Source organism: Hippopotamus amphibius, chromosome 1, assembly GCF_030028045.1.
Source record: "Hippopotamus amphibius kiboko isolate mHipAmp2 chromosome 1, mHipAmp2.hap2, whole genome shotgun sequence".
Taxonomy (NCBI): domain Eukaryota; kingdom Metazoa; phylum Chordata; class Mammalia; order Artiodactyla; family Hippopotamidae; genus Hippopotamus; species Hippopotamus amphibius.
Genome location: NC_080186.1, coordinates 102,474,794 through 102,497,435, shown reverse-complemented (window position 1 = coordinate 102,497,435; position 22,642 = coordinate 102,474,794). Strand labels below are relative to the sequence as shown.

The following is a 22,642-nucleotide window of genomic DNA, read 5'->3' as shown; positions in this document are numbered from 1 at the left end:
TTTAAGACACAAGTAGAGGAAAAGAAGCAAAAAAAAAAAAAAAAGGAAAAGTAGCCGCTTAGGAAGAAAACCAGAAAAGTCTTATGTCCTAGCAGCCAAGGGATGCAAGAATTCCAAGAAGGAAAGGCTGGGAGTGATACCTACTGTTTTGCTGATAGACATGCCCATCTACTTGCTCCCTGGAGGCTGCAAGCTCCTAAGGACCTGGTTCCTGTACTATCTGCATCCTGCACAATATCTAGAGCAGGATCCCTATTATGTTTCAGTTTGGAAAAAATGAGCAACAATGTCAAAGCTGAAGAAAAGTCCAGGTAGGTGGGTGCTGAGAAAAGACTTCTGAACTGATGACCACATATCCACTGGTAACCTCCACAGAAGTGCATTCGCAGTAATGTGGTGTGGGACTTGGAGAGGAACAGCCAGGAGAAAGGAACAATCAAGATGTAAGTAAGGGACTTCCCTGGTGGCGCTGTGGTTAAGAATCTGCCTGCCAGTGCAGGGGAGACGAGTTTGATCCCTGGCCCAGGAAGATCCCACATGCTGCGGAGCAAACTAAGCCTGTGCGCCACAACTACCGAGCCTGCACTCTACAGCCTGTGAACCACAGCTACTGAGCCCAAGTGCTGCAACTACTGAAGCCCACGCACCTAGAGCCCGTGCTCCACAAGGAGAAAAGCCACCGCAGTGAGAAGCACCCCCCAACCCACACCCCACTCACAACGAGAGAAAGCCAGTGCACAGCAACAGAGACCCAACGCAGCCGAAATAAGTAAATAAATAAACCCTATTAAAAAAAAACAAAGTAAGTAAGAGAGAGTATAACCATGAAAAAGACCCCAAAGCAGGCAGGAGGAGATGGAGGGCACGAGTGGGCAGTTTATCCTGGAAAGTCAGCCAGCTGGTCCTCTCAGCACCCTCTAGGCACTGCAGACATTCGGCCAAGAGTCTCTGCTCACAAGAAGCTTGTGTTCCAGTTAAGGAGAGAGCGGGGAAACAAGCCCGGAGCACTGATAAATGCTATCAAGATAAAATATGCCAACATGCTGGTGACTGGGGGTGGGGGCGGGCTGCTTTTAGCCAGTGTGGTCAGGAAAGGCCCCTCTGAGAAGGTCACCTATGAGTTCAGACCAGAATAAGGAGGAGGCGGCAGGAGTAGAACTCTGGGATGAGATTGCTCCAGGCAGAGAGACCAGCAAATATAAAAGCCCTAAGATGGAGCGAGCCTGGGGTGTTCAAGGGATGGAAAAAAGATCAGTGTGACTGGATTATAATGAACAAGCGGGCAGAGGCCTTGGACTCTGGTTGAAATGGGAAGCACATAAACTAGGGAATGATAGAGGCTGCTTTACTGTAGAAAGCCCACCCTGGTTCCTATGTGAAAGACAATTACAGTGAGGCCAATCTGGAAGCAAGGATACCATAATAGAGGAAGTTTTGGTAGACCAAACAAAAGATGATGGACACTTGGTCTCAGCTTACAGTGGTGGTAACTCTCAGGAGGAGTCAGATCCAGGGTATATTTTGGATATAAAATGAAAGGATGTCCTGCCATTTCGAATGTGGAAAGTGAGGAAGAGGAACTGGGATGATACAGGCTCTGGCTTGAGCACCTGGGTGCAGAGCAAAGCCATTTACCGAGATGGGAAAGTAACTGGCACGAAGGAATTCATGTCAGGCAAGGCTGGAGTTCTCTTCCGGCCCTTTTAAATCTGAGATGCCTGCTGGACAATGCGAGTAGGGGTACCGTGAAGCAGGCAGTGAATATATATGTCCGGAGCTCAGGGCGGGGGGAGAGGTCCAAGCAGACATTCATTGAAGTTACCAGCACATAGACTGTATTCAAAGCCACAAGTCGCATGGGATCACATAGGGACAGAGTGTATACATACAGAGGAAAAAAGAGCCAAAGACAGAGTCCTTACTTTCTTCAGAATTTAGGTGAAAAGGATGGGTAAAAATATAGCAAGGTTTTGAGGCCAAAAGCTTGAGGAACCTTAGGTTGGTCTCCAGCGTCTCAGTGAAGCAGCAGAGAGGGGTTTAGATCCTGGAGATTGTGGACAAGGTTTAGGATAAGAATTAGAAGGAATATAACGGAAAGCCATCACAAAATTAACACAAGGTTCACTGAGGTGCAGTAAAGACGCCCTAATTGGTGGGAAATTCAGGTGGGCTGGTTTTAAGATTTTCCCCAGCAAGATGATAAAGCTGAGACTTAGAGACTAAGGTTGGTGTGGATTACTCAATTACAATATGAGGACTGGCAAAGAAATGTGGCAGGGGGTCCTTAGGATGCTAAGGAGCTCACTGCTGACAGGCTGACCACCGGAACGAGAGCCCAGGAAGTGAAAGTGGCTTGGCAAAAAAGGAACTTTCAACGTCAGGGAGATCACAGTGAGGATGAAGAAAAGGTTCAACATACGGGGGAATCTTTTGAAAGGAGTAAGGAGAAGCACTTGTGGTCACAGAGAGGCAATCAGAGTTAACAATCAAAAGATGAAAGAATTCTGAGTGATGACAATGTCCAGGTGCAGCCATTAAATCTCACAAAGTATGCTATTTTCTTAGGGGCTAAGATGACCACAGAAGGCACTTCTTGGGTCCTTGCTGACCTGAGCTGACTGCAGAAACACAAGGAAGGGACAATATGACTAACAGACCACGGGGGTGAAATAGGGTGGTACAGAGATCTAAACCTTGTTCTCACTTCACATTTACACAGCAGTTTCTGGCTCTAGTCTGCAGTCATTCATATCTGCAAATCTTTTAGCTTTCATGCCAGGAGAGGACGGAAAGTAAGCATCTGTTTCCCCAGGTCAAACAGGAACTTGGTGATAGAAATTTTCGCACTCCACGGGAATTGACAGGCTCTTCCGTCAATGCAACTAGCTTTCGCTGCTGAGATAACCATTCCCTCTGGCACTACAGACAAGAAAGGCAAGGAAGGCAGGAAATGCAACCGAGGAACACAGCTGCAAGTCACTTCTTAAAGACTGGATTATTAACTAAGTGAACGTCTTACCAGTGAAGCACTAGATCATATAACCATGACATCGCTCCGGTTCCACGGCCTTTCAGAGATCCCAGGGGGCCAGAGTCATGACAAATCCTTAATTCTGCATTATGAAACTGTGCGGGTTTGTACTGGGTTAACATGGTTAAGGTGGAACTACACTTCCCGGAATCCTCCTCCCTGTGCAGTTCCAGGTTACAGCTGGTCCAAAGACAAGCAAGTGCCTGTGAGATTTGGGGAGGTGAGAAGGAAGCAACAGCCATTATGCTCTGGTGGTCACCAGGGTTCAAGGCAGCCAGAGACAGGTGCACAGGTGTTGGTGGGCTCCAGTTCATTTTTGCTCTTCCTTCTGCTCTGGGATTCTCCCCAAATGCTATCTTTACCGAGCAACACGGATCCAAGACCACCAGATGCTTGGCTGCAAACTCACAGGTGGTAGCTATGAAGAGGTAATTACCCTTACACCCACTCTTACGCCAGTCCCACTCTGCCCGGCCTCTCGATTCCTCTGCCCCTAACAACCTGTCCACCCCCATTAGTGCTTCAGGGGGGCTGACTAGTGGCTTTTCCTTGGTCCTTTTCCAGACCTTCATTTCCCCAGCTCCTCCCAAAATTGTGTAGTCTAATTCCTCTACTAAATGCCTTATTCCACAATATTCACAGTGGCTCTGCTCCTCTGATGGAACCCTGACACAGAAGCCAAGTATTGAGCAGAAAGCTTTGACCTCAAGGATTCAGACAAAAACCACCTTACATTTATAGCACGGCTTTAGAGTTTGCAAATCCTGTTCACGTGATTTAGTACTCAACCTTGAGAGGATTAAATAAGGAAACTGAGGTTCCGAGAAGTTAGGTGACCAGAGAACAACACAAAGACACAAAAGCCACTTCGAGGCAGTCTGTACTGGTGGGTAACCAAAATAACTCAACAAAACATGAAATGATTCAAACAGTTCTCTGTCCAAGGACCAGAGACAGAAAAAGCTGAGGCGAGATCTATCCACAAGGATTATTTTAGAGTGTTCTATAAAATTAACAGCTGCTGGAGGCCCCAGCGCTGCCCAGCACCCCTCGCTACCCAGCCATTTTCAATCCTCCCCATGTTTGAACAGGCCAACAGAATCTGCCAAGTTCTGTGTGAACACCTGGTCCTCCTTTCAGTCTCTGGTTTAAAGAGAATGGAGGATTCACATGAGTTTAAACTTGCATCTGGGCATGAATGCACCTGAGATAACTGCTAGTAAAATTCCCCCCCACTCCTTCCCTTGAGCAGCTCTGTCCTCTCTCCCCCAGTTTTACTGTTTCCTATGCCCACTTTCTGTTCCTCCTTTGCCTCGTCCAGCCCTCCTCCCCAACCAGGCCTTAAGCCTACCTTCGATGTTTACAGACACACTGCCAGATGCCAAGGGTGGTATAGAAGCCTGTGCCAGCTTCCCCAGTTAGGCCCAGTGAAGAGTATAGTTTGGTAGTTTGATTCGAACAGAAAAAGACTCTGACTTCACAAGCCCTTTAAGGAACAGACCTTAACTCCATCAATCCAGCTTTTCATTCCTTCACTCAGCAGCTCTTTACTGCACACCTGCGGGGTGCAGAACCATAGCATCAGGTGAGCTGATGAGCCTAGCTGAGGCCTAGCCAAGTGTCAAAGTCAAGGACGATGCAGCAGTGTGGCAGCCTCACAGAAAAGTGTTTGTGTGTGTGTGTGTGGGTGGGGGGGTAATAAATTAAAAGTCTGGAATCAGCAGATACAAACTATTGTATATAAACTATATAAACAACCAAGTCCTAGTGTAGAGTACAGGGAACTATATTCAATATCTTGTAATAACCTACAGCAAAAAAGAATCTGCAAAAGTTATACATGTATAACTGAATCACTTTGCTGTACACCAGAGACAAACACAACATTGTAAAGTAACTAAACTTCAATAAAAAAAATTTTTTTTAAAAAGCTGGGAGGAGATAAGTCCTCCAACAAGGAGAATCTTTTAAAATATCAAGTTAATAAAGGACATGCGGGACTTAGGGAAGGCAGAACCAGGAAACACAGACACGCACTCATGACATGAGGCTTAAACTCCTTTGGTGACTTTCTAGGCTCTTCACAATCTTATAACTCTCTCCATTCTCAACCCCTTCCCGTGAAGCCCCTACAACTTAACCCTCCACTCCAGCTACCACAAGGTTTCTTCACACGAAACCAGCATGCTTTTATAAACAGGTGTATTTCTTTACTTATGTTCTTCCCTCTACCTGAAACAAATAACCTGCCCTTTCTCTGCCAGACAAAAGCCTACTGATGGTCCAGACTTAATGAAGTCTGTCTTGTAGAATCCCTCCCTGATCTGCCCCCAGGCCCAGGCAGAGCTCAGAATGTGCCTGCTGAGGGTTGACTCGGCATGGCCACCGTGATCATCCCAGGCTCGTTTACTTGTCCCCCGCCCTCATGGGACTGGGAGCTCCGTGAGGCGGCAGACGTCTCCCCACCACCACCTTCCTAGCCCAGCAACGTGCGCGCTGATGTAATGGCTGGGATCACTCCTATCTCAAGAAACTTCTGCCAATGGGAATTTTAGAGCCAGAACTAATCTTTGGACCATCATCTAAGTGGGTTAACAGGAGTTACTTCATCTCACTTGTATCAGAAACAGCCCCTCATTGATGAATTTTCAAAAAAGCTCTTCGCTAAGCTCATGAGAGAAAGTGAAGAGCATATGGTTACAGCAACCACAATGCACAGCATCATCAAGTTCTCAGCACCCCAGGAAAGGATACCATCTCAATACTCCAAACACCAAATTCTGCCATATCAGTTTTATTATCACTCTTCTTCGGGGCTAGACAAGCCAATGACCTGGGCGCTCTGAATCCTTACAAAAAGGTTCCCAATCCCGAAATGCACTAAAGCCTAAAAGATGCACATACAGGTAGAGAGGATACAGGTAGTGATACAAACAGGTAAAGAGGATACAGGTAGTGATACATACAGGTAGAGAGGATACAGGTAGTGATACATACAGGTAGTGATACATACAGGTAGAGAGGATACAGGTAGTGATACATACAGGTAGAGAGGATACAGGTAGTGATACATACAGGTAGAGAGGATACAGGTAGTGATACATACAGGTAGTGATACATACAGGTAGAGAGGATACAGGTAGTGATACATACAGGTAGAGAGGATACAGGTAGTGATACAAACAGGTATGGAGGATTATGTCAGTTGTCCCACCTTTTCTGCAAAAGCACCTCTGTCTAAATTAGCCCAGAATGCTCTCCCTTTTCTTTAAACTTTCAGCATTTTTTGTCTAACAATCCTTAGACACTTTTTTTTTTCTGCCTGCCCTGAGCAGTTTGCAGGATCTTAGTTCCCTAACCAGGGATCGAACCAGTGCCCCCTGCTGTGGAAGAATGGACTCCTAACCACTGGACCACCAGGGAAGTCCCCTTAGACATTTCTTCAAGGCCACCTCTCTTCCTGTGTAAATGTCACGCCTCCACATTAAGACTGGCAGCTACAGGAGTCTAGGGTCTGTGACTATGTCCTTATATACTCAGAGCTCGAGACTAAGGCCTGGCACAGGGTAGATAATAAGCAGTTACCATCCAGGCCGACAGTGACACGAGGCACATGCCGCAGGCAGCAGCCCTGCTACCCCTTCCCACAGACGTGGCCAGAGACGGCCACTTACGAGAACAGTGATGGCAAGAAGGAGGTGTGTGGTTTGGACTAACCCAGCCACCAGGCGCTTGAAGCCTGCACTGGAACCGAAGGAATGTGCTTCTCCACGCTGTGAGCAACTGAGATAAAGCCCAGGAAGGAGCAGATGCCAGTTGGGGATGGAAGAGGCTGTGCCAACCCCACAAAGGGAGGAAGGGGCGGAGGGGTAGAGATAACAGTGAGAACCCATGAGTCGTCTGTCTTCCGCACGAGCTGCCAAGGGAAAAACGGAGAAAATCACACGAGGGAGAATGAGGACTTTCTCATCCCTTCCTTTTCATGTGTGGATTCCATCTTCTCCTCCCCTACCCCAGCCCACCAACCTCTGTCTTAGAGATGAAATCACCTGCAATTACTTGGGAAATGCTACGGTAGTAACAAAAAAGGACAGTAATCACACAAACAAAAGATAAGATACACTGATAACCTCTGTCCCCCGGATGACTTAAGGCCCACAATACGGGTTATATATATATATATATATATATATATATATATATATATATATTTCATATACAATATATATTATATGAGGGTGAGTCAAAAATTATCCACTCTGACTGTAGAATTTAACTAACTTTTAGAAAAGACAAATAATGTCATTTTGCAACATAATATCCTTGCTTTTCAATACAGTTTGTCCATCTGTCAACAAGCTTTCGTATTCCCTCATTAAAAAATGTTTTAGGCTGATCTGCGAGCGGCAAATGCACCAGAAGTGAATCTTTGTCTTCGTAGGGCTGCTTTCAGGGGACCAAACGGGTGAAAGTCTGATGGAGCAAGATCAGGACTACAGGGAGGATGCTTTAACACCTCAAAATGAAGTAATCCACAACAGACAGGTTTCAAAAAGCTTGTGCAAGATGGGTACTGAAACAACTCATGGAAGAGCATAAACAGAAGCGTTTGGATGTCTGCAAACAAAATTTGGACTGATACTCTAAGGAAGGTGAAAGTTTCTTAAAGAGAAGCATTACTGGTGACCAGACAAGGATTCATTACTACGAGCCGGAGAGTAAACTGCAGGGTATGGAATGGAAACATTCTCAATCGCAAACCAAGAAAAAGTTCAAAAGTTGGAACATTATCAGGAAAAAAGTTCAACAATCAACAGTGCTCATTATAGTGAGATGCTTATTGAAGAGCTGAAGACTAAACTTTGGATTAAATGCAGAGGACTGCTATCCAAGGGCACTGTGATCTTACATGACAATGCACGTCCACACACTTCTGCCCACACTGCCGACACTCTGCAAATACTTTGTTTTGAGGTGTTATAGCATCCTCCCTATAGTCCTGATCTTGCTCCATTTGACTCTCACCTGTTCGGTCCCCTGAAAACATCCCTACGAGGATGAAGATTCACTTCTAATGAAGTGAAGACAGCGGTGCATTTGTGGCTCGCAGGTCAGCCTAAAACATTTTTTAATGAGGGAATACGAAAGCTTGTTGACAGATGGACAAACTGTATTGAAAAGCAAGGAGATTATTTTGCAACATGACACTGTCTTTTCTAAAAGTTAGTTAAAATAAATTCTACAGCCAGAGTGCGGATGATTTTTGACTCACCCTTGTACATGTATATATGAGATATATAGGCATTTTCTAAACACATAATTTAATCATTCAAAGACTCAAAGTCCCAAGACACTGGGGTAAACAAAAACAGACCTGGCCCTGCTTTCATGGTGCTTACAGTCTGGGGTGAGACAAACACTCAACCTAGTAAACAGATCATTATAAATTGATAGCCGTGCTCTGAAGGAATGGGGCCCGATGAGAGCCCAGGACAAAGGAACGGAGGCAGCTGTGTGCTCACTACACAGGCAGCCTCTCCTCACCACGCCCCCCCCACCCCAGGTCAGAATGCATGCTCACCTCTCCCAGGAAGTGAGGCTTGAACTGGGCTCCAGAGAACCAATTAAAGAGAAGTGACTCCAAGACAATATATAAACATAAGAGGGGCAATGTGCATGCAGATTATAGAGTGGTTTATAAGTGAGGGAGTGAGGGATACTTGGGAAGACTTCAAGAGGAGTTGTCAAAACTTGATTATGTGTTTCTTTGCTCTGAGGCCCCAGTGCTGTCAATGAACACACTGGAGAAGATCTTGCCTTACCAGGGCCATTTTCTTGGGACCAAACATAGCAGGCTGCAGGATAACTCCTGATAGGCCTGTGGGTCCTGAGGGTACAACTGGGCAGTGCATACCACCTCGCTGCCTCTGTGACACTCAAGAGGTGCGGTAACAGAGGCACCATCCCCAGTTACTTACAAGGCAGGTTCAACACTAAGCTCTCTGGGACTCACACTGACATTCAGAAAAAAACTTGTTTGCGGGACAAACTGTTATTAAAGTGGGACTCTGATGAATAGACCACATGATTATATAAACCTTGTTTCCATAGAAAACCATCTAAAACTCCCCATCTTCCCTCTGAAACTTATCTGTGTCTCTTTTCAGGTGATAGTCCTTTGAAGGAATGCTCTGATAAACCACCTAAGGGGAATATTAGCAATTGTTTTGTGAGCCATTTTCCTCGTAAGAAACGACCAAAAATAGGATTATGGCCTGACTTATTACCTTAATTTAGCAGACTGGCTTCCTGTGGGCGCCAGCCGGCCTCACCAGCCTCATGCATGAGGGCTCCTACCTGCTCTGCGGGCACTGAGGATGCTGCTGCCAACGTTCAGGGTGACTGTGCTCCCGTTCTTCCCCTCCACCCTCCCCGCCCCAGAGTTTAACGTCCACACCCCCGGAGGCCTCTCTTACTGTTCCAGCTTAAGTCAGCTAATCCCCAAATGGGGATATCTCACACGTGGATTGACTCCCACCTCCGCGAAGCTGTGCCGGTCATTTTCCTACCTGAAATGCTTTTCCTGCTCTTGGCTCAAACCGCTTTCCAGACCCACCTGCTCCATGAAGCCTTATGATAAAGCAGCTCCAGGCCTCGTTTTTATCCCTGTAATTCTGACAGCCCCATATGCACAGCTATCCAATATTTCATCCACTCAGATGTTTAAAAAGCACCAACAATCCATCCTACTGTTCAGTTGTAACTGGTTCGGTTTCCATGTTGGACTCCATTTCCCAACTCCTTTGTCATCTTTCACAGTGTCAGAAACACGGTCAAGAGCCCCTAAATGCTGCTGAAGTCCTACAAAATAAGGCCGCAAGGAAAAGCAGGAATGTCGTGTATTAATAGCTGGGCGCAATGTGTTTACTTGCAGCTGCATCCACTTTGACCAACGTGACCAAGCCCCTGCCATGGCACTATGGTCTTAACTTGGAACTTACGGTATGGATTTCCCAATCAAAGATGATGGACTATAATGCCTTCTAATAAATAAGAAAACATTTGGATGTGCCAGCCTTCAGAAAATGGAAAAATGAGTAGCTGTGCCAAAAGTGGTTTGGTTTTGCTTTTTTTAACTCCTCACTGCAGCATAAGCCAAGCAGCAGTACACTAGACAGATATCAAATCCGCTAACATTCTGTTCTGAGGACATCCTAGAGAGGGGCAGTGCATTTATAAAGCACCATCCACCCCCTCGCCTCCAGAACAGCATACGATAGCACGCCACTTCAAACACAGGGGAGAACGCACTCCCAGAGGGTTTCTGATGAGCCTCAAAAACCAGCATCCACAGGTGCACCTCAAAGTAGCCCGGAGGGCTGGGCAGCAGCCGGCATCCAGTGAGGACTGAGGTCATAACACAGGCTCCTACCAAAAGCATGGAGGTTTTCCGGAATGTATCCTTTTCACTGCTACTGTATCCAACATCATTTGCACCTTCCCCTTTCAGGCTAAGAGAATAAAAAGGAAGAGAGTCCCCAAACGCTGGAACACGTTGTTTAGCCAATTAAGGCTATTGATTGGCAATGTCAGAATTTCAACTCTCCTACTCTATAGGAAGGTGGAAAATCCAAAGTGGTGTCAACATTTGGACCTGGCTAAAGGTGTCTGTGTTCCTTCTCACTGTGGTTTGGGGGTGTCAGGAAAAGGGGAACCAGTGGTGTATAACCGTCTACCCGTTCAATGTGAGAGCTAAGTGGGGAAGAAAATACAAATCACATTGCTAAGGGCTGAAACTGATTACTCAACCGCAACTTACTTGTGGCTGATATCCTCAACGAAACTTACCAAAAAAAAAAAAAAAAAATCAGTAATAAGGAACAGTCTGCTATCTAAAAAACGCTTTATTGGTTTTACTGTTTCTGTGACTTTTCTCAGAGGTCTGTCAAAAAATGCAGTTAGTTCAGTGGTGGGGACACCTCGGTAGCCTAGAGCACAGTGAGGACAGATGCCAGTTTCACCGCACAGGATGGGCTAGGAGGCGGAAGTAGCTGCTGCTGCAGTGACAGAACAGCAAACAGTTCCCAGCACCCTCAGAGGCACCAAAGCCCCGCTGCAAAGAGGTGCCAGGCAGGTGAGAGATAAAAGGCACGGGCTGCAGACAGGAGTGCTGGGGAAGATGGGCGAAGAGCCAGGGCTGGACCAAGCAGCCCATCTGGCCCACAGCAGGGGTCAGCATGGACTCAAAGAATTCTGGAGATGGAAGGGGGCCTTGGGATCAGCTAGCCCAGCCCCTTACTTTACAGAGGCTAAGAGCTATTCAGCAACTTGTTCAAGGTCACAAAACTAGTGAGTGGAAGATCAAGGGCCAGAATCCCAGCCTCTGGTTTTAAAAGACAGGGACACAAATGTTATCACATCTTAACTAACTATATCAACCCCTTTCTATGTTTTCAAACATGTGTTTGACTCGAATATCTGGACTAAGGTTAGAGAGGCAAAACAGTGTATTGTGGGAATGAGCCCAGGCTCTGGAGCCAGGCCGTCTGGGCTTGAACCCCAGCAGCTCAGCCACTTACTGTGTGACTTTGAACAAGTCACTCCACCTCTCTGTGACAGTTTTCTCTGCTATCAAATGGAGGTCATAACAGTACCTACCTCATGGGGTTATGAATCCTACTAAGTAAGTTAATATATGGAAAACGCAGTGTCTGGCACACGATAAGTGCTATATAAAGTGTAGGAAGGAATTTCTTAAGGAGGAAATAATCCTCATGTTGGTTCCTCCCCAGCATACCTGCTCCCAACCCCCATTCATCTTACTCACAGGTTAAGACCTTTTCCCTGCAACACCTGGGATTAATGCTTCTAAAATGTCACCCTTGGGACTTCCCTGGTGGCACGGTGGTTAAGAATCTGCCTGCCAAAGCAGGGGACACAGGTTTGATCCCTGGTCCAGGAAGATCCCACATGCTGCAATGCAACTAAACCCACGTGCCACAGCTACCGAGGCTGCGCTCTAGAGCCTGAGAGCCACAACTATTGAGCCCGTGTGCTGCAACTACTGAAGCCCACGCACCTAGAGCCCGTGTTCTGCAACAAGAGAAACAACCACACTGAGAAGCCCACGCACCGCAATGAAGAGTAGCCCCTGCTCACCCCAACTAGAAAAAGCCTGTGCACAGCAATGAAGACCCAATGCAGCCAATTAAATACATACATACATAAATTTAAAATGTCACATCATTGTCTCCTAATCCATTCAGCCCAACCCAGTCAGATGTTAGAGGTAAACTGGCCAAAATGACACAAAAGGTGAAAACTCTGGCTACTACCCACCTAGCCTACTACCCCTCAGATTTGCACTTCCAAGACCCTGAACTCAGAAATTACCTTTTGACCCTCACCTCCTACCTTCCTGGCCCCCTCACTCCCTTGCGCCTCTGAATCTGCTTTTTTACCCTCCTGTCCTCCAGGCCCTCAAACCTTCTGCGATTCACCAGGCCTTCCAGCCTCTCAGCTGCCTGTCCCACCTGGACTCCTCGGCCAACTGTCTCTGTGATGCTGTCAGAGCATTTTACAGATTCCTGCACCCCTCCTCTCATGGTGAGATCACATCATGTCCCTGCCTTGTTCCCTGGCTGATGCACCTGGTGGGAGAAGGTCATGAAACGAGGCTGATTGCCTCCACTACAGACCTAAGTTAGCCCCACCCTTCCTGGCTGACCGCCTGCCATATTCCCACAGAGCCCGCCCCATCCCGCTCTCCTCTAGCTCCGATGCTCTGACCATGGCCTTTGCCTCAGAGTTTGCCAAAGCAGCCCAGGCCTCCAAATAACCCAACTGTCAAGCACTCTTCCAGGCAAGGGTTTCTCAAAATTTAGCATTCGAATCCCCTGGGGATATGGTTAAACCACAGACCCTGATTCAGCAGATTGGGCTGGGCCCTGAGATTCTCCCAGGTGCTGCCAATGCTGCTGGTCCCCAGAGTCCACTTTGAGTAGCAAAGTTCTAGGGATTTACATACATGAAATTTAATGTGTGCATTTTTCCTAGACATTTTTTTTTTTAAATAAGAAATCAAACTTTTTTTTTTTTTTTTGGCTGTGTTGGGTCTTTGTTGCTGTGTGCGGGCTTTCTCTAGTTGCGGCGAGCAGGGGCTACTCTTTGTTGTGGTTCACGGGCTTCTCATTGCCGTGGCTTCTCTTGTTGAGGAACACAGGCTCTAGGCGTGCGGGCTTCAGTAGTTGTGACACGTGGGCTGGGTTGTTGTGGCTCTCAGGCTCTAGGGCGCAGGCTCAGTAGTTGTGATGTACGGACTTAGTTTCTCCACAGCATGTGGGATCTTCTCAGACCACGGATGGAATCCGTGTCCCCTGCATTGGCAGGCGAATTCTTAACCACTGCGCCACCAGGGAAGTCCCCTAGACATATTGTTTTTAATCTTCGTGAAAAAACTGCAAGAGAGGTATTAGTCCCTTTTCATATGTGTGGAAAATAAGGTTCCAAGAGGTCAAGAAACCTGTCCAGTTTCACACTGTTGGAGGGCAGGATTCAAATGGAGGGCTGATTCCAAAGCCTGAGCCCTGTTTTTTCTCTATGTGATTCTGAAGAGCAGAAGCGGTTTAAAAACACACATGTAATGGTTTATTTGCAATACAAATTAGTGAAATCTTAGCTGATGAAGATGGGAGAAAGATGGGTTATAAAATGCCGAGGTCCACATGCTGCAGCTTTCAACTAACAGGCCTCAACGCAGCTGTCAGAGAGAAGGTTAATTCTACCAATCAATGTGGACGAGGACACCCAGAGGAACATGAGGGAAAACTTTCAAAAATGTGTACAGAGAATGAAAGAGAACATATAGGTGACCTCTAGCTGCTATGTCTGGGGCCTCTCTCAGGGCTAAAAAGGCTGAGAGCACTGCAGAAACCACGTGCCCCACACCACACAGCTCCTGCCCCATTCCTCCTCCTCCATCCTCTCCAGTCTCCAAATCCAAGGCTTTTTTTTCTCTCTCTGGTTTCCTGCAGCACTTGACTATTCCCTCTTTAACTAATCTATCCATCCATCTCTGCCTGGCTTCTGACAGAGTGATCTCCTGGTTCTTCTGCCATCCCTGTGACACTCCTTCCAGAACTCGCCCTCCCATTTCCTGTTCCCTAACTGTGGGCATTTCCATGAACTTGCCCTTAACCCCCACCCCCATCATCCAGGTGGTGCTGCACTTTCTGGGGACACCACCCACCACGCATCTAATGCATCCCATCCCACCCGTGGAGGGCAGATCTGAGTTGGCTCTGTCTGCTGTGGAATTCCCAGCACTCAGAACAATGCTTGGCCTGGAGCTGTGGGCACTCTGAATTTTTCCTGAATAAATAGATGAGCTACTCGCCATGTCACTGAGCTTCTCATCTTCCATATTCCAACTGCTCATCCCAAGGCCAGGATGGGGCTCAGGGGCTGTTGTTCCCCAGGTAAGAGAGAGAACTGTCAATTTCCATCCAATCACACCACACACAGGAAACGGTACTAGATGTATGACTCTTAGGGTAGACAGGGCTTCTGATTTCGAGGTGGCTCTGACCTGTTGGCTCCAGGGGCTAGGGTGTCAGCTGGCACAGTCAGTGCTTTTTAGATCTTGGAATATGTTCCTCCACACCAACTGTAGTCTTTGTGAAGCAACAGAATTAGACCCAGAAGTTAACACTGACACACTTACCACCCACCTGAACCCCATGTGGGTCCCTCACCATGGCCCATAAGCTGGGATGTTCCAGCCCTGTCCAACCCTAAGTAAGAACAAGGAAGAGCCGTGATTAGGGTGTTCTTGGCTTGGTGTCCCTTTCGAGGTCTGAGAAGTAACCCCATCTGTCTACATTACTGCCTTTATTTCATTAGGATTCCAAGGTAGCATCCATTCGGAAATGTACCCTGAACCCTTACGCACAGTGCTGTTCTTTATTGTTCTAAGCCAAATTTATCCTAGACAGAGCAACACGAACCAAACCCTGCTTCCCCAATCCCCTGAAATATCCTGAGGGATGTAAATGCTTTCACATTCAGAGGCTTATAAAGGTGCAAAGCAGGATGCAATTAGGGTCCCTGAACATGATACTTAAACTTGAATCAGGCTGCTTAGCGACTGCATAATCTAGCACAAACACATAGGGAGTGCTGAGAAGCCAGCCTTCGAAGAACACAAACTACGTGTGCACAGGCACCGGTACCTCTAGTCTCCTGGAAATCACATTGCTGGTCCACGACAGCGTTAACTACTGGGTCTAATTCTGTTGCTTCCCAAAGACTACAGTTGGTGTGGAGGAAAAATATTCCAAGATCTAAAAAGCACTGACGGTGCCAACTGCAGCACTTTGCCTTTTCCAGAAGATAAATTATGAAGAATTTTTGCCAGTTCAAGTTATTTTCCCAAAGCAGAGAGTCAAATGGCCTTGCTATCCTGCCTTTAAGAAACCAAGGCAATTAAATGGAATAGGTAGGAACTGCCCTGACAGCTTCCCCCAACTTCATTTGATAAAGTGAGACGCAGACACACACTGACAGACAAGCACACACCTTATTTAACTGCCAGACCCAGCGCTGGTATGAAAATGTACATTCAGTCTATGGGGTAGAAATCAGCCCAGCAGCTCGGCACAGAAACAAAATAGCCATATAAATGCCGACTAGCCTGACTGCCTTGTAAGGAATGATCACTGACAACCGGAGTTCCTATTCGGCAAGCTAATAAGAATAATTATAGCCAGGGCAGGCATTAATCAGCTTGGCAGATACAGGAATTCTGTTAACAAGGCTAAAATGGGAGCCGAGGACTCTCTGAAGGCCATACCGCTTCAAAGACCGTTGAGCTGGATGGATTGACTAGGGTTCCTCCTCCTTCAGTGCTTTCTGGAGGAAGCTGCAGTTTGGTCTCTTTCCTCAGAGCAGGGGTGGTGACGCCTTAGGGGTTGCAGAGCTGCCTCCACATCTAAGAGATGCATCCTGGCATCGCCCTCCCTTCAGGAATCGTGTCTGGGCCGCGCTCCCCCTAGAGCTTCCTCTTTTTAACGGCACTTTTGCTTTCAAACCACTATCATCCTTTTTCGTCTAATCTTGAGAGTGATACACAGTTTAAGATTATGGCGCACATCGGTCAATCTTTCCTTAGCAGAGACCAAATATGGGTCTTGTGATCAAATCCTGGCTCAGCCAGGGAGTCGCTGTATGATTCTGGATAAGTCATTTAACTTTCCTGGGTGTCAGTTTCCTCGTCTGTAATATGGAGAAAACAGCAGTACCTTTCTCAAACTGTTGTGAGAATTCAGCACACTGACTCTTGGTTTGCACACTATAAATAACAGCTATTACTATTCTGCACCTGACAGGTGCAGAGCGCTGTGTAGAAGCTATGAGAAAAGACCAAACAAAACACTCAGTATACGAACACGTACATTATATATGAGTGGCTATGCCTGGGCAGTGGGAGGGTGGTCACATTCATCCTTTTACCTTATATCCATTAAAAGCGACACTGAGGCTGCAAGCTGTCCCCCAAATCTGTTCTTCTTTTCTTCCACAGTAGCCAGCACACGGCTACCAGGTTCCTCTGCATTTCCCAGCTTCCCTTGCAGCTACTGTGGCCTGGACTAAATCCTCTGCCATGGAGTGTGTGCACAAGGGATGGGGGCCACTTCCGGGCTTAGCCCAGGAACCCTCTAGATATCCTTCTCCATGCTCTTTCCCCTTTCATGGCGCTGGAAAGGCAATGACGACAACCCAAGTGATCTTAGAAACTACAGGCTGAAGACAGCAGAAGCACCATTACCCTGGGAGCCAGAATGCCTGTGGGGAACAGTGATCACACCCAACTATTTCATCAGAAACATCCCAAACCCCACCAAGAACAGTTAGGAAAGACACTTCTATTGTTTGAACCACTGTGGTTTGAGTCTATTTGTTAGAGCAATTTAGCCTATCCAATACAGTAATACAATATCCTATGTTATTTGGATTTTTAAAATACAGATGCAATGTTTTTGTTTTTTAAAAACTATTTCGATGGATTTGCAAATATTTTTTTTAAAGACACACATTAAGAGAGTATTTTAATCCCTCTCCACAATCTTCACACCTTCCACTCTCTAATTCATGCTGCACCCTAGGACTGACCTCCTCAAACACATCACCACGTTGCATCAATCTCACGCTGCAAATTTTCAACGACGACCCACAGATAAAACGATATATACACGCATTCCTTCAGTCAGCCAATATTTATCAAACACCTACTCTATGTCAGACACTTGATTACTAAGAGGAATACGGTAGTGGACAATACCAACCTGGTCCCTGCCCTGTGGGATTATCATCAGGGTGGGGATTCAGACCGGGAACAGACAATCACATACAGTGAGATAAATAAGTGCTATGATGGGAGAAGCACAGGCTGCCGTGGCAGCACCCACAAGGCCAACAAGCCCACCCACACAGTGAAGGCGGCACCACTGCAGGAACAGCCTTCAGAATCCATCCCAGACCCACTTTTCCAGTTTGCCCCCCCGGTACTCCTTCTCCCACCTTCGGTTACACGGAATTTACTTGCCCTTTCTGAATGAACCATGTACTTTCACTCATCCATACTGGATGCCTTTCCCCAGAGCCAGGAAGGCTCTTCCATCCTTTCTTGCAAAATACTAATTATCCTCAAGACTCAGCTCAAATGTCACCTCTTCAGCAAAATCAATCCCAATCCCAAGTCAAAATTAATCATCCTCTTCCTTGCTTCCTACCAGTACTTGGTTTCTATGTCAGGTATTTCATTCTGGCTTATGGTTGGCTGTTTTATTAACTGTCCACCCACCCGCCACTGACCACTCAGTGAGACACTGTGTCTTGATCATTTGTCTGGGACACTCTTATGGACACAGTGGGCATTCAAGAAATGCAGTATTAAATGGGTGAATGAGACAGGCCAGACATAGGCAACGGAAGTGAAAACCTGCTTTATGAAGCTGGATGGGTTCTGTTGTGATCGTGATAGGTAGACTCATTTAGGGAAGCTTTATGGAGGAAGTAGTTTTAGGGGAAAAAGGAAATACACAGGTAAGAGGAGAGAAAAAGGAGAGGGAAATGGAAAGGCCAGAGGTTCACATACATCCTATGTAAAAGATAGCAAACAGGTTCCTTAGAGTGAAGCATCTTAATCTGAGAGAAGACTAGAAGGGAGAGAATACAATGGGCAGAATATCCTCTGAAGAAAATCATAAGGGACCAATGAGCAAAGGTGGGACCTCCAAAAACAATCCTGAACTTAGAAGGGAGGCTGGGGGAAAAAGTCAAACAGGAAGATGTCAGATCTGTGTGGGGAGCTATCAGAACCCAGCTAGCACAGTAGCTTTAGCTATAGGAAGGATGGATCACGGAGTCTGCACTATGGGAAAAGCAACAGAGTAGAGCGACAGTGTGAACACAGAGGACAGAGAGAGTGACAGCAAGATTATGCCCAGGTTGCAATACAAGAGGAAAGATGATCCAGCTTATCAACATATTGGGTTTCAGGAATCAGTACAGTACAGAGTGGTACCACAGGGAGGGCCTCCCAGAGGTCACGCGGAAGCCACACCAAGTGAGATTCGGTACGGCACAGTTAGCAGGTGAACATGAAGTTCAGGGACTGTCAGGGGACAAGGCATTGGCTGGTGACACCACAGACACTCCCTGCGTGTAGTCGACACATGATGTCCAGCCAGGGCAGGATATACTGATATACCTCCAAGACTTCCCCAAGCTGTACTTTCCCCATTTCCATTTTTGCTTTTGCTGATCTCTCTTTGCCCCTCTCCCTTCTTCTTTCTTACCAGTTATCTCACAGACATTCTTTCCAAATTTCTACCTGGCCCCACCCTCTTAACTAGTGCAGGGGTTGTGAACTGCACAACTCTAGAGAGGGTCATTCACACAGAGGACGAAGTGAGCAGCAGCTAGCTCCTAGAGTTGTGCAGTGCACGTTCTGTGCAACCAGTGGCCATGGCCCTGCGTGACCCAGACACATCAGCCAATTATGTAATGAGTGCGGACTATCACCAGCAGTGTACAACGAACAGAAAACTTACAAGGGTCCTAGAGTGAAAGGAAGAGAATAAAAGCACTAGGATCCAAGACCCTGGAAGAGATGCTACAAAATTAAGTGAAAGATCTGGAAGCTTTCTGCACCTGGTTGCAGCTAAAGCAATGTGGCTGGGTGAGCTCCACTAGGGAGGAATTCCAGAAAACCCCTCCGAGGTGAAGGAAGAAAACACAGTAGCAGCAAGAAAGGCTGGCCCCCCAGCACAAGAGTCACGAGGCTTGGGACAGTGCGGGGCCTGTTGCCAGCAGGACGGGAGTGGCTATGGAAGGCCTCCACTGGGACCCTTGGCCATACGTGCAGAGCAGTCATTTACCCTGTGTTGCAGCTGGGGCCTGGCTGGGACAGACACCACACACCATGTGCTTTATAAAAGATTCAGCTCTGCCTTCTCCAGGGGTGTGTTAGAGAACCCCCGGTCAGGTCACAAGATTCCTTCTGTTCTGGGTGTCACTGACCAAAGGGCTTCAAGAAGAGCAAAGCTTTTAAGAGCCTGCCTTCGTGATCCATGGTGGGCACTTAATAAGCAGACTATTTCTGTGGCTGATAACCACTTGGTTATATTAATATAATCACATTATACGACGTGAAGATGGTGTCTGTGTGTACGGGTGAATGGAAGATGGAGAGGGGAAGGAAAGGATAACACACCAAAGATTCCTTGGGTTGGGGGAGGGCGCTGGGCAAATAAGCAAGAGGCACCAAGGTTTAGAGAGGGTGGAAGACAGAGGACAGTAAGGAAGAAAGAGTAACAGGTAGGAAAAGTTGAAGAAGCCAAGGCTCCTGGGTCTTTGTGTGCAAATATGCAGCGAGGCAGCTTCTAGAGGAGCTGAAGGAGAAGGCTGAGGCAGAAGAGCTAGCCACAACTAACATGACGGAGGGACCCGCACACCGATTTTCTCTGCAGCGCTCTGGGCCACTCGGTGACCTTCGCGGAAAGAAGTTGGTGGATCCTCTCGCTTCCCTGGAAAGGCAGCTCGGCGCCGGGGAGTGTGTGCGGAGCGCGGTTCGGCCGCTCTCGGCCACGGCGGGGCAGATCCAAGCCGCAGATTTCCTCTCCGAGCCCGGGACGCGGGCCGGGACCGCAGGCACCTTCCGGGCCGGGAGTTCAAGGTGAGCCGGCTGCCGGCGGCTAACAGGTAGGGAGGGCCGGGGGAAGCCGCCGCGGGCCACTCCCCCGCACGCATGTGGGGGCGAGGCTCGGCCTGCATGCGGGACGACGGCGACTCGCACCCCGCGCTCGGCCCGGCGGGATCCGCGCCCGCTCCCCGCCGGGCCTCACCGCCCGCGGACCCCGGCCCGGTCTTCCGGGAGCGGGAGCGGCCCCGGCCCCGTCGGCGCCCCAGGCCGCGCGCGGCAGCCGCGCCCCGCCGGTCCCTCCCCCGGCGCCCGGCCGAGCCCCCCGCGCCCCGCCGGGCCCCGCGCGCACTCACCCAGCGACAGGAGCGCCAGCAGCAGCGGCCTCGGCGCCAGGCGCCCCATGCTCGCCGGGCGGGAGCGACTCTCCCCCTCCTCCTCCTCCTCCTCCTTCCCCGCCGCCTCTCCTCCTCCTCCTCCTCCAGCTCCGGCTGCTCCAGAGTCAGCGCTCCTCCTGGGCCGCGCGCCTGCTCCGCTCTCCTCGCGAGCCGAGAAATCCCAGCGCTGGGGCGGACGTGCGCCCCTCGCTCCGCTCCCGCCCGCCCGTCTCCGCCCTCCTCCTCCTCCTGCAGCCGGCCGGGCACCGGGAGCCGGGCGCCAGGGCCGCCCCGCCGAGCCGAGCGTGCAGCCCCGACCGCTTCCCGAAAGCAGAAGGGAAGAACCGCAGCGCCTCCCGCCCGCCCGCGCCTCCCATCCGGCGCTTTGCCAGCAACAAACACAAACTTTCCCAAGCCCCTCCCCGCTCCAGGTAACGGAGGCAGCTTCGGGGCCACCCGCTTAAAGGGGAGGAGGCGTCGGAGCCCACCCAGCTCTCCCCTCGGGGCCCCCGCCCCGCGACAGACTTTCCTCCGACCTTTAAAAGTTGGCCTTGCAAAGGCTCGTCTGGAAATCCCATCGCTCGAGCAACATTCCGAGCCACCCCGCGTTCCACCACCCTGGAGGCACCCACGCGGGGCTCCAGTTCCCCGCACGTTCACCCCCTCGTCCCGAGCTAAGCACTCCACCGACCGGCCGCTGGGACCTGGCTAAATATTATTCAGACAGGACTGAAAGAGGTTAAAAAGGACTTTAAAGGCCGGGGATTCCGGCCTCCAAGGTGCAGAGGCAGTAAGCGTTTGGGTGCCTTGTCGGAGAACTCACAGCGAAGTGTCGAGACCAGAACCCAGATCTCACAGGCTCTGCTCGCTGCCCTGAGGCTTGGGGGGGGGGGGGGGGGGGGGGTCCTGGCCTCCCCTCGCCCGCCTCCTTCCTTCTCCAGGGTGCCTATGGCACTGATGAACACTTCCCACAAATAGACCCATGGCGGGGTGGGGGCGGACGCTGGGAACCCAAGTGTATTAATAGCTACAGCGCTTCATATGGAATGTACTCTTCAGACTTTTTATTTATTGCTTTAACTGGACACAACTGGTTGCCAGTAATGATTCTTTTTCCCCCCACAATGGGGCTTTGTGCCTTTGATTTGAATACAAAAGGCCCAGTATTGGGGGGGAAGAGTTTAGTGTTCATTGTTTAAAACTTCTCAGGGATAATTCAGACATACAGGGAGCAGTACCGGTGCCCCAGTCCCCCAATACCACAGCCTTTCATTAATATATGCAAAACAAATCACAGATGTTGATGGGAAACTGCCCCAGTTGGGGAGAGGAACATTGCTTTTACTCTGATACATCATTATTTCCACTAACAAGTGTTTCTTATTTCCAGTAACAAAAGTGCCTAAATTTAGCCAGATATGAACTCTTCTGCAAGAGACTCTAAAAAATTCATCCCTGGCGCGGTGGGGGTGGGTGGGTGGGGGCAATAATGTGAATGTACTTAATGCCATTGAACCGTACACTTTAAAAACAGTTAAAATGGTAGATTCTATGCTATATATTTTTTAACACTATAAAAGAAATTTTTAGAATTCACTTTCATCGCCAAGCCTTTCTTTATGCCATTCACCCACCCTGCAGTTCCTTTCCATTTCCCATCCCATAGAGTCCTCTAGAATTTCTCTGAGAAATTTTTCAATTTAATTCAATCAACCTTAAAGGCACGCCTAATGTTAGGCCTTGGGAGATGCTGGAAGTACAGAGAAGAGTAAGACCTGGCCCCTCCAGAAGCTCAAATCTTTCCCTTTCTTAACTACCCACAGTGCTTAATGTCTGAAGCACACATTCACGTTCAGTTTAGCACATGCTATGGACTGAATGTTTGTGGGCTGCCCCCCCCCGCCCATTCATATATTGAAGCCCCAATCTGCAATGGTATTTGGAGGTGGAGACTTTGAGGAATAATTAGGTCCTGAGGATGGAGCCCTCATGCATGGAGTTAGTGCCCTTATAAGAAGAGATGTGAGGTACTGA

At 48.4% G+C, this 22,642-nt stretch overlaps 1 protein-coding gene across 2 annotated transcripts in view; it reads right to left on the bottom strand.

The window, feature by feature from the left end:
- PTGFRN (prostaglandin F2 receptor inhibitor) overlaps positions 1-20,962 on the bottom strand; it is a 77,401-nt gene extending 56,439 nt beyond the window's left edge. Inside the window, exon 1 of one of the 2 annotated variants that reach the window (XM_057720258.1) lies at positions 20,588-20,962. In XM_057720258.1, the coding sequence (XP_057576241.1) occupies positions 20,588-20,636 (49 nt within the window). In that variant the 5' untranslated portion in view covers positions 20,637-20,962. Of the gene's footprint in view, positions 1-20,046; positions 20,474-20,587 lie in introns of those variants that run through there. The other variant, XM_057720249.1, reaches the window with a different exon arrangement.
- Positions 20,963-22,642: the final 1,680 nt, after the last annotated feature.